Source organism: Dendrobates tinctorius, unplaced genomic scaffold (assembly GCF_039654945.1).
Source record: "Dendrobates tinctorius isolate UK_male_01 unplaced genomic scaffold, ASM3965494v1 ptg000039l, whole genome shotgun sequence".
Taxonomy (NCBI): domain Eukaryota; kingdom Metazoa; phylum Chordata; class Amphibia; order Anura; family Dendrobatidae; genus Dendrobates; species Dendrobates tinctorius.
The window spans coordinates 10,398,405-10,412,455 of NW_027361707.1; the positions used below are offsets into that span (position 1 = coordinate 10,398,405).

Consider the following 14,051-nt stretch of genomic DNA (forward strand, 5'->3'; position numbering starts at 1 on the left):
TGAAACGTCCGGTGTATCTGGGAGAATACAGATAGCCTTTCTCACATGTTAGTGTGGAGTGCAGCTTCCATGTTCCATTCTTTCTAGACACATTGGTGGGTCCTGTAGACGTTGTCTGGCTCCTGACATGTGCGCAGCTATAGGCTGACACGTGCAGGGATCAGTACTTTGCATGGTGATGTATTTTGGGAATAGTTTTTCATAGTTAATATCTGTGTAACTATCCATATTTCGATTATCTGTCTCTCTATATCTAGCTATAGATTTATCTACCTATACTCTATTATCTATCTATTATCTCTCCTTCCATCAATCTATGAACCACATCTATGTGTCTGACTCTCCTCCTATTAATCCTCTGTTCATCTCTATGTCACATTTTTGTAAATCATAATCCATGGTGCCTGTGTAAATAGATAATTTAGATATGAATATAGGATAGACATTTTTTAACGAGAAACATGGATATACAAATTTAGATGATCTGACTTTATACTTAAGTTATCGTCATTCTGTGTACAGGAATGCCTCTTATCATCGCCATAATAATAATCATAATAATAATGTCTGTAGATCTGTGTGTGTATATAACTATTAATATTATAGCAGTGATAAGAGGCATCTGTGGATATATATATATGTGTGTCAGTGTATTCCGGTGACATGAAGTAGCGGATCCCTGATAACACTGGAGCCGGAGCGACTGGATGCGACACTGACCCGACTATGTGTGCGACGTCCCGGGGGCAGAGAGCCGGCCGCGGGCAGGGGAGGATGGAGGAGCCGGCCGCGGGCAGGGGAGGATGGAGGAGCCGGCCGCGGGCAGGGGAGGATGGAGGAGCCGGCCGCGGGCAGGGGAGGATGGAGGAGCCGGCCGCGGGCAGGGGAGGATGGAGGAGCCGGCCGCGGGCAGGGGAGGATGGAGGAGCCGGCCGCGGGCAGGGGAGGATGGAGGAGCCGGCCAGAGAGACAGTCTATCCCCGCACTCTGCAGCAGACAGGGCTGGGGCCAGTGCTCGGCTACCTGGGTGTGTGGGGAGCTCCGGGATCTGTCCCCAGATTGTGTCTCTGTCTATAAATGTCGGCACTTTACATAGAAGATCAGATATGGGAAATAAAATATTCTACATTACTATTACTGCCTTTTAATCTAGTTGACAAATTCGCATTTATCAATAAGATAATAATAACTAGGATAATACATATATGTTGGCATATAGCATAGATAGATAATAGATAGAGAGAGAGAGATGATATATAGATAGATAATAGATAGATAGATAATAGATAGATAGATAGATAGAGATAGATAGAGAGATAGATAATAGATGATAGATAGATAATAGATAGATGATAGATAGATAGATAGATAGTAAATAGATGATAGATAGATAGATAGATAGATAGATAGATAGTAAATAGATGATAGATAGATAGATAGATAGATAGATAGATAGATAGATAGATAGATAGTAAATAGATGATAGATAGATAGATAGATAGATAGATGATAGATAGATGGATAGATAGTAAATAGATGATAGATAGATAGATGATAGATAGATAGATAGATAGTAAATAGATGATAGATAGATAGATAGATAGATAGATAGATAGATAGATAGTAAATAGATGATAGATAGATAGATAGATAGATAGATAGATAGATAGATAGATAGATAGATGGATAGACAGATATGTACATTAGATAGTCTTCCTTCTCACTCACAGAGGGGATGGTGTTTTATTTCTCAGCTCTCGGTACATGTTCAGACACAATTAGACACCCTCCGTTTTCCTTCCTTCTGTTCAGACCAGACATTTCCTCGCCCCTCAGGGTTGATGCCTTTCGCCTTCCTCTCCGCCGTCTCCGGCCCTGACTCCTCCCGGCTGCAGGTTATCCCGGGAGCTCTAAGGGTTAACACTTATTCCCAGCACAAGGTCAACATTCCCAGCACTGCTCTCAGCCAATCAGATCGGCCGCTGTCGCCGGAGCCATCCTATCAGATCGTCCTATTTCCAGCTGTCACTCACAGGTGAGGACTGGGAGAGAAAGAAAGAGAGAAGGACGAGAGGAAGAGTAAAGAGAGGAAGAGCCGCAGCCGCAGCAGCAGCAGCAGCGCCGGGAGAGGAGGCCGCAGAGAGAGCCCAACACTGGCGGGATGGGGAGCACATAGAGCGGGGGCTGCAGGGAGAGAGCCCCGACCTGCCCCCAGCCTGTAGCCACAGCACAGAGGGGCCACCCTGCCGCTCACAGACCCCAGGACCGCATCCTCCTGCCTGGAGACACAACGGTCCAGCCTGGAGATTGGGGTCTCCTTGTCTCCCGGAGCAGGGGCTGCTGGAGGTTGTCCCCTGGATCACAGATGTGATGACATCTCCCCGGTGAAGCCCTGGGGCCGGGATCTCCCCCACTGCTGACCCGCGGAGGAGCAGGAGGCCAGTCACCTGTGGAGACACACCTGGTGATGATCTGAGGGTGCAGGGACCAGTGATCCCCGGTGATCCAGTGATCACTCTCCAGGAGATCCAGCCTCGCTTCCCAGATCTCCCCATGGCTCTGCGCAGCTCCAGCTCCCTGACCCCATTCTCCATCCAGGCCATCCTGAACAAGAAGGAGGACCGTGGGGGGTCCTTCCCCGGGCTGGGGCGCCTGCTCCCCGCCACCAGCGGCCCCTCCGCCCTCCCCCACCCCTCCTGCTGCTGGAGACTCTTTGGGGAGGTGGGTGCAGGAGGACTGACACCCCCGGGAGCTCAGGGGGCTCTGTCAGGAAGGGAGCCGGCGGGATGGGACTCCGACTCGGCCCTCAGCGAGGAGGGGGACGGTGGAAGGACAGGAGAGGGGGATCTGATGGAGGGGTCCGGCCGGAGGAAGAGCCAGAGACCGCGGGAGGGGAGACCGAAGGAGGAAGAGGAGCCAGAGACCCCGGGCAGCAGCGACTGCGAGATGGCGGCCAGCGGATCAGGTATGGGGGGCACGTCATGTGTGGTGGGGTCGTGCAGGGACACACTGTCTAGGGTGCAGCCTCACTCCTGGGGTCTGCTCAGTATAGAGACCCCACTGATACATCAACTCATAGCAGATAAAGACCTAAACCCCCTGGAGAAGTCACAGAAACAGCCCACAATACAGACAGATACACACAGTGACTATATATATACATAATACAGCAATATACAACATATATAGACTATATATACTATACATATATACACACAATACACTATATATATATACACACAGTGCACAACATATATAGACTATATATATACATAATACAGCAATATATAACATATATAGACTATATATACTATACATATATACACACAATGCACTATATATATATACACAGTGCACAACATATATAGACTATATATATACATAATACAGCAATATATAACATATATAGACTATATATACTATACATATATACACACAATGCACTATATATATACACACAGTGCACAACATATATAGACTATATATATACATAATACAGCAATATATAACATATATAGACTATATATATACATAATACAGCAATATACAACATATATAGACTATATATACTATACATATATACACACAATGCACTATATATATATACACACAGTGCACAACATATATAGACTATATATATACATAATACAGCAATATATAACATATATAGACTATATATACTATACATATATACACACAATGCACTATATATATATACACACAGTGCACAACATATATAGACTATATATATACATAATACAGCAATATACAACATATATAGACTATATATACTATACATATATACACACAATACACTATATATATATACACACAGTGCACAACATATATAGACTATATATATACATAATACAGCAATATACAACATATATAGACTATATATACTATACATATATACACACAATGCACTATATATATACACACAGTGCACAACATATATAGACTATATATATACATAATACAGCAATATATAACATATATAGACTATATATATACATAATACAGCAATATACAACATATATAGACTATATATACTATACATATATACACACAATGCACTATATATATATACACACAGTGCACAACATATATAGACTATATATATACATAATACAGCAATATATAACATATATAGACTATATATACTATACATATATACACACAATGCACTATATATATATACACACAGTGCACTATATATATATACACACAGTGCACAACATATATAGACTATATATATACATAATACAGCAATATATAACATATATAGACTATATATATACATAATACAGCAATATACAACATATATAGACTATATATACTATACATATATACACACAATACACTATATATATATATACACAGTGCACAACATATATAGACTATATATATACACATAATACAGCAATATACAACATATATAGACTATATATACTATACATATATACACACAATACACTATATATATATATACACAGTGCACAACATATATAGACTATATATATACATAATACAGCAATATACAACATATATAGACTATATATACTATACATATATACACACAATACACTATATATATATATACACAGTGCACAACATATATAGACTATATATATACATAATACAGCAATATACAACATATATAGACTATATATACTATACATATATACACACAATACACTATATATATATATACACAGTGCACAACATATATAGACTATATATATACATAATACAGCAATATACAACATATATAGACTATATATACTATACATATATACACACAATACACTATATATATATACACAGTGCACAACATATATAGACTATATATATACATAATACAGCAATATACAACATATATAGACTATATATACTATACATATATACACACAATGCACTATATATATATACACACAGTGCACAACATATATAGACTATATATATAAATATAATACAATAATACACAACAGATATAGGCAATATATATTATACATATAGATACACACAATACACTATATATATATACACACAGTGCACAACATATATAGACTATATATATACATAATACAGCAATATACAACATATATAGACTATATATACTATACATATATACACACAATACACTATATATATATATACACACAGTGCACAACATATATAGACTATATATATACATAATACAGCAATATACAACATATATAGACTATATATACTATACATATATACACACAATGCACTATATATATATACACACAGTGCACAACATATATAGACTATATATATACATAATACAGCAATATACAACATATATAGACTATATATACTATACATATATACACACAATGCACTATATATATATACACACAGTGCACAACATATATAGACTATATATATACATAATACAGCAATATACAACATATATAGACTATATATACTATACATATATATACACACAATACACTATATATATATACACACAGTGCACAACATATATAGACTATATATATAAATATAATACAACAATGCACAACAGATATAGGCAATATATATTATACATATAGATGCACACAATACACTATATATATATACACACACACACATAATACAACAATGCACAACAGATATAGGCAATATATATTATACATATAGATACTACACATAGTACAATAACACACAACATATATAGGCAATATATATTATACATATATACACATAATACACAATATATATATATATACACACACACATATAATACAATAATACACAACAGATGTGGACAATATATACTATACATATAAATATACAACACTAAACAACATATATTATATATATATACACACATAATACAATAATACACAACAGACATTAACAATATATATTATACATATAAATCTACACAATACACAACATATTATTTATATACACATAATACAACACTACACAACATATATTATACATATATATACACACACACAATACACAACCTATGTAGATAATGTATATCTATATACACACACATAATACAATACACAACTGATATGCATACAGCACACAGAGCACACTCCCTGACTGTACATGTAATATTACATGTGCGCATATACAGCACAACACCATGTAAATATATACACATTCGATAGTACAATGAATATTATTGTATGTGTAATTATATATATATTAATTATACACATACACACAATAATGCAACAAAGTGTAATTATATATACGTGCACAATAATGCAACATGATGTAACCATATATATATACACAATTATGCAACACAAAGTAATTGTGTGTATATATATATATCCATGCATATATCTATTTATATGTATAGTGCTCTCTGTATCAGAAAAATATATATATATATATGATAATGCAAGGCAATGTATGCATATATGCATTTATCACAGACATACATTTGATATAGATTTCTGATTAGACGATCGTATTATTATATGATTCGTACATTTCTATAGGAGAGTGCCGGGCGCTGTTCACACTGTGCAGTAATCGCAGAGCGTTTGGCGATAAGCCGGTGTCACACATCCATCTCTCCATAGAGAGTGCAGGGTTGTGTCTAGTGATCGCTAGAGATGACACAGAGAAGAGACGGCTCCTAGTGGGGGCTGCGCAGTCGTCACCTGGGTCCTTGGGTGAGGAATGGTGGGAGCCGGCAGTAGTGACAGACGCGGGCACAGACTTTCTCTGCGGGTTCTGTATAGATATATAGATATATAGATATATGCCTGCACCTTGTAGCTGACACGCAGGAGCCGGCCTGCAGCAGCTGACAGGACGATCTGACCGATCAGGGTCATTTCCTTTATATGATTTAGATGTTTTTTATTATTATTTTTACTTTGTCTATTTGCGGCCCCTGAGCCTGATCTCCTCCATGTGACAGGCTGCGAGTGTGCAGCGTCCCCGGGTGTCACCGTGCAGTGTGGGGGGAGGAGCCTGATGGAAAGCCATCGGACGATGCAGATCGCCCCCGACCACCGACCTCTGCTCCATGCGACCTGCGAGGTCGGACACTGATAAGGGATGACACCTTTCTGTGTCTGCTCCCGCGGCTGCCCTGTCACTACACAGCAGAGCAGTGCTGCAGGTTACACACAGGGGCAGTCAGCAGAAGGGAGCGGGCCACACGGAGATACAGAGATATATAATGCCGATAACATAGAATGTCTGTACAGCCATGTGCCGTATGGAAAATAACGCAACGGAAGCGCACAGCTATTCATCATTCCCCTGTGTGACTGCGTCTTTCCTGATAGTGAGGAATCTCTGTATATAGTGTATAGAACGTGAGCTGAAGAGTGTGTGTCTATATATACTGCTGGCATACTTTACAGGTATGTACAATAATCATTTCATTAATACACACACACACATACATATATATATATATATTTACACCACAGGGCATCACACATATCACTAGCTAATTCGGAGAACAATTCTGTGTGAATTGGGGAAACAGAATTCATGTATCCGAGACCCAATGTTTCCCAGCTTAGCCCTGGTACAATCATATCTCCGTCTGTCATAGGTAGGAAGATACATGTAATAGATAGATACATAGATAATAAATAGATAATAGATATTAGATAGATATTGGACAGAAAGATAGATAATAGATAGATAATAGGTAGATAATATAGATAGATACATACATTGATGATAGATAATATATAGATAGACAGATACATAGATAGATAATATATAGATAATATATAGATAATAGGTAGATAATATAGATAGATACATAGATGATAGATAATAGATAGATAGATAGATAATATATAGATAGACAGATACATAGATAGATACATAGATAGATAATATATAGATAATAGGTAGATAATATAGATAGATACATAGATAGATAATAGATAGATAGATAATAGATAGATAGAGAGATAATATTTTGGTACACAATAGATAGATATTTTTTGTTCTTTTTTATTACAAAATATAAGATGGGTAGATGATTATATTTATTTATACAGAAGCTCTTATGTATCTGTGTGGAGGTGTATGTGATCTATTTGGACTGATTTTAGCTACATACATAAACATTAGATAGATACTAGATAAATAGATATCAATAGATAAGTATGAGTTAGCAAAATAGATAATAGGTCGATATATTGATACTAGTAGCAGTCATCTATCTACACTATCTTTATCTTCTATCTATCTATCTATCTATCTATCTATCATCTGTCTATCTAAATAATGAAAACCTGGTTAGTGAAAGGCTGGTCACAGCCGAAACGTTGCCACACCATATGGGCTAATAAAGTCATTTTTTCCGTTATTTATTGGAGTGCCGCCTTCTTTTTGTTCTTTTATATTACTTCTACAAATAGATATTTGTTTGGAGGGTCCGGTATCCTAAATTTCCTTTTACAGCGCTGTTCAATTTTTCTTCTATCTATCTATCTATCTATCTATCTATCTATCTCTCTCTCTCTCTCTCTCTCTCTCTCTCTCTCTATCTATCTATCTCTCTATCCTTGGTGACTGATCACCTCTTCTCCCTTCTGAAATAATTAGCTTCTGAGGCCAGCATTGTGACCTCTCTGCTGGGGGAGAGGCGGTAATGGTCGGGTCTCCTCCTAGGATTAGGGGGGCCTTTCTCACACTCTCCTCCATCACTGCCCTTCATGTAGACGTCACTATACAGACACAATGCCATGACAGCGTTATATCGCACGGTATGGCGCACTGTGTGTCCAGTCCTCTATGACACCGACAAATACACTCCACCCTTCATGACCTACAGACCGGCACAACCATTCACTACAGAACATATTACACCCTGTCAGCACTGTCCTCCCTCTGAATCCCATTATTATAGTATGATTCCTGGCACAGGAGAATTGCTCCAGTAGGACTGTATTCTCTTGGCTGCTGCCATGTGACAGGCGACCCTCGCAGTGCTGTCCATCAAGCTGTCATTATGGATGCCCTCACTTATATTATGGCCGGGGTATAATCTAGCACTTTGGAGGGTGATTTTGGTCCCAATATAACCTGCTAGTTCTTTATTTAAGAGGTTATTATTTCTGGCTTATAAGTAGCATAGAGTAAGAAGCATGTGTACAGCTAACATATAATGTGGTAGTATTGTTATAAGCAACTTATAACATGGAGGGGCTTCTAGTGGAACATGAAATCCTGATATTACATGGATTATTAGAGCCAGCATGCCATAATGGCGACACACAGGACAGGGGTAGAAATTCAGCCCTCACTGATATTATATCCACCATGTAACAATGGTGATACATCGGGGGAATATTGGGGCAGAAAATGGCAAGAAGCAATGGTATTATCAGAGCCCCATGTAATAACAGTAGTATCTGCTGCTATGAATAGAGATACTTTAATACTAATTTATTATAGTACATTGAAGCATTATTATAGTAGGCATTTACTAACGATAGTATATTGTGGCATTATTATAGCGAGCATTTGCTAAGCACAGCATGTAGAGGAGTTATTATAGCACATGTAATAATATAATAATAACAATAATTATTATATATAATAATATATGTAATAATAATCAATAATAATATGTAATAATAATAATAATAATAATAATAATAATAACATGAAGTGGTTTTATTATACCATAATGTAATGGTATAATAAAATGGTATAATAATAATAATAATAATAATATTAATAATAATAATAATAATTACATTGCATCCTGACATCATCAGGCTATGTTCACATGTAGCATTTTTATAGCGTGTTCTTTTGCAGCATTTTTTATGCACATTTTGAGCTGCATTTCACAGCACCAGCAAATTCTATGAGATTTCAGAAATCTGATGCACACAGCTTATTATTTTTTTCCTGACTGTTTTGTCTAAGAGCTTTTTTTTTTTTTTTTTGCAAAATGCAGCATGTCACTTGTTTCAGTGTTTTTGCAGCATTTTTAACCCAGTGAAAGCAATGAGTATGCAAAATACACAGCAAAAAAAATCCATGTAACAGGTTTTCTTTGGTTTAATTTTTTTTTTTGTTTGGCCAAAACCTGATAAAGTTGATTCATATTTATTTTTATGCACTAAACTTTATCAGCATGCGCAAGAGACAAAAAAAACCTAAGCAAAACCTGCTTTTTGTAAGCAGCCAATAAAAAAAGCTGCAAAAAATGCAACGTGTGAACATAGCCCAAGAGCTGCTTTTTACAAATATTGCCAAATATTATATTGATCCATTGTATGCAGTAATGGTAAATATCAGTTGTATTTCTACTGACATGTAGTAATAATAGTGGAATTAACATTGAAGAATAATAGTATTTATTGTTCTGATGTGGCTAAGAAAGATTCGTAGTAATATCTATTATTATTGCTTACTTATGTGAATGGTGATTTGTAGTTATAGTTTGCTTGCAGAAATATTAGTATAATGATTAGCATCATTTAATAATTAAAGTAAGTATTAATATCAGAATATATTAGTAGAATTTAGGTTAGAATAAAATTATGAATATATGTAGAACTATTATTAAAATATTTATTATTTATTTATCTTACTCACTCACCATTAATTCCACATTGCTTTATAGACATCGTCATCACTATCCCCATTCCCTATCATTATATCTGTGGCATAATAACAGTTAAAGTATGTGGAGATAATATGTTTGGGGATATCTATAATACTATATATATATATATATATATATATATATATATTATAGAAATAAAAAAAAAAATTAAATATATTATATAATAGATACAAACCAAATCCCCACATTGATAAAAAATATATATTTTTTATTAGCAATAATTAAAAAATAATATATATATATATACACAAAAAAATCTAAAATAAATAAAGCAAGGATATTCTGAAGAAAGAGTGATGGATGACAATGAAGAAAAAAAGTGGTCCAGATATAAATATTTTTAGCGGCCTATTAGTAATGGTCGATACAAAACTAGCCTAGCTGTAAAGATTATTATTTTATTATGTTTATTTAGCACCATTAATTCTCCAGCGCTTTACAGACATCATCATCGCTGTCCCCATTGGGGCTCACAATGTAGATCCCCCCATCACTATGTCTTTGGAATGTGGGAGGAAACCCACACAAACACAGAGAGAACATACAAACTCCTTGCAGGGATTTGAACCCAGGACTCCAGAGCTGCAAAGAAACAGTGCTAACCACTGAGCCACCGTGCTGCCTAAATATATATACGCGTCATTCTGAAGGTATATAGTAAGGCATGGCACATGATACATATACGTCCAAAACATATAACATATACCAAATAAAATAAATATACATGTGATATATTATTCAGCATATACTATGATAGTCCAGGCTAAAGAGGCATGCGCATGTATAGGTAAAACTATATATAGAAAAGTGCCCAACGATGAGGAAAAAAAACCTCCTAAAATCTATAACCCAAAAAACCAGCCACTAGTGATACCAAATGATGGAATCATCATCACCATGCCTCAATGTGCGTTTCGCCCTGCTTCCTCAGGGGGTGAAATCATAGCATAGGAGGAGATGAGCACATTTCACTAAATGCTTGACGATTCACCATATGAAGTTTGTTTTTGTCGGGTTTAGGAAGTGCGGAAATTGTTGTCTTTTTTTTATCATCAAGTTGAATGGTCTATGATTTGTGAATCGATTTACCTGGCGAATAAATCTCTCATCTTTAATAATGGCTAACATTTTGTGCCTAAAGAGGCATATCATGGCATATATTTGGGATAATATGTGTACCATCTATACCATCTGCATAGCTTTTCCTTGTGTTTGCATGGGTTTTCTGTGGAATTTTTTCACTTTCCTCAAATACTCAAAAAACATATTCATAGTTTAATGAATTCCTCTGAAATTAGCCCCAATGTGGGTGTCTGAGATGGGAACATTCGATTTTTGATGTCCAGACCAGTGAGAACTTTGTCCAGCGCCTTGTACTAACTAGTTTTGTAACCTGAAGCTTGAGGACCACAATGTACAATCCCCAACAGGGCCCCAAAATATCACTGGTCTAATAGTAATAGTCATTTCCTATAGGAAAAAGCGACCTTTGGGGCCCCTCTAGTTCCCAGGGCCCGGGTCCGATTACAGTTACACCCCTGCTACTAATATATGGAAAAATATGTAATAGCATAATCCCAGAACCTGGAGGTATTATTATAACTAGGCTATCATAGTTGTAGGATGGTGGACTTATGTTAGTGCTCTTCACTGTATAATGATCTATTCCTTCTTTTCTTTGCCTGTCACTAGATCCCAGCCCTCCAGATGAAGACCCCAAATGTGATCAGCTCCTCCTAGAGGCTCCAAAACAGAGGAAAAAACGTTCTAGAGCGGCCTTCTCCCACGCCCAGGTCTTTGAGCTGGAGAGACGTTTTAACCACCAACGTTACCTGTCGGGCCCAGAACGTGCTGACTTAGCCACCTCTCTGAAGCTCACAGAGACCCAAGTCAAGATCTGGTTCCAGAACCGGCGCTATAAGACCAAACGAAGACAGATGGCGGCAGATTTATTAGCTGCAGCTCCAGCTGCCAAGAAGGTGGCAGTAAAAGTTCTGGTCAGGGACGATCAGAGGCAGTACCAGCCTGGAGAAGTACTGAGACCCTCCTTACTGCCTCTACAACCTCCTTACTACTACCCCTACTACTGTGCACTGCCAGGCTGGACCATTTCTGCAGCCGCAGTCGCCGCCTGCACTGGGGGGACCCCCTAACAAGGTTCCTGCAAATATTTATTTCTCTGTCCCCTCCCGAAGGACAGGGGAGCCAAATATTACCCCCTGTCACCCTGCTGACCTCATAACAAGTCTTTAATCTGAGGGACATGACTTTCCGAGGCTCAGCATGTGCAGGCCTTCTCCATGGTATCCATGCTGTCCATACTATGTATAGGTTTTATATATAGATATAAAGTTTTAGATTCAAATATTTTTTATGGACTGGTGTTACGCTGGTTGGAAACCAGTAAAAAGGGTGCTCGTGGAAAAAGTATGGACACCCAGTCCTTAAATGATCGCCTGGGGCAACCTATTGGACCCCAGTGGGTTTATACGATACTTTGAGTAGTATTTTCCACTAATTCTTCTACTCGCCTCATCATGGAGCAATGTTTGACTTTGCTGGCACTTTTCTAGTATAAATATACATATTTTCATATCTAATGTGAAGGTGTTTTTACATGGACATTATTATTTTTTTTTTAACCATGGGGTCGTTATCTTTTAAGAAAATCTGAACTGTTTCTACCGTGGGAGGGGTGTATTCTTCAGCACCCAGGCCTGATAGGCAGCCTACAGACATTGTGCACTCAGCCAGATCATTTACCCAAAAATGCTTTGTGAATATTTTTTTTAAGATACTATACTTTTTTTTTCTAATTTATAAAATACAATTTAAAACAAAACAGTCTTGTGTTTTCTTCTATTATTGATATAATTATTATTGATGGTAGCAGTGTGGTCTGCGTTCACGCTAGTGCTGTCATTTATTTTTTTGCCATTTTGCTTTATGCTTAAAATTAGTTTTTGGATTTCATTGTAATTTCAAGAACCGAGAATATATATATATATATATATATTTTTTTTTAACATGAAAAATGGACATTTTGACTGTTGATTGATAGTAGTGATGAGCGAACATGCTAAAGTGTTATCCGAGCATACTCGGGTGATAATCAAGTGTCTTCGGCGTGCTCAAAAAATATATTTGAGTCCCCGCCCCGTGGTCTTTGTCGAAGACATCTGAGTGGAGCAGAACCTGCGGCTTATACCCTACACATATGCCCTTTTGGTGCATAGACTATAGACATGTGCAGGGCCGGACTGGCCATTTGGCAATTCTGGCAAATGCCTGAAGGGCCTGTCTGGTCATGGGCTGCTTTGGCTGCTACCTTGTTAACAGAGTTGATGTTCTCAAGACACCCATACTGTTAATAGTTGTGACGGAGCAGAAAGTCACCAAAAATCCATCACTTATCCCAGCAGGTCACGGT

At 37.1% G+C, this 14,051-nt stretch overlaps 1 protein-coding gene across 1 annotated transcript; it reads left to right on the forward strand.

Annotated features, from left to right (window-relative positions):
- Positions 1 to 2,094: 2,094 nt before the first annotated feature.
- Positions 2,095 to 13,371, forward strand: NKX3-2 (NK3 homeobox 2). Its single transcript, XM_073574751.1, has 2 exons — positions 2,095 to 2,965; positions 12,314 to 13,371. The coding sequence occupies exons 1-2, from the start codon at positions 2,554 to 2,556 to the stop codon at positions 12,772 to 12,774; spliced, it is 873 nt and encodes a 290-aa protein (XP_073430852.1). The 5' UTR covers positions 2,095 to 2,553; the 3' UTR covers positions 12,775 to 13,371.
- Positions 13,372 to 14,051: the final 680 nt, after the last annotated feature.

Bases quoted from the DNA above. Each gene is read 5' to 3' on its own strand.
- NKX3-2 (XM_073574751.1), top strand. From the start codon at position 2,554: ATGGCTCTGCGCAGCTCCAGCTCCCTGACCCCATTCTCCATCCAGGCC. The intron at 2,966-12,313 runs GTATGGGGGGCA...GCCTGTCACTAG, and splicing joins GATGGCGGCCAGCGGATCAG to ATCCCAGCCCTCCAGATGAA.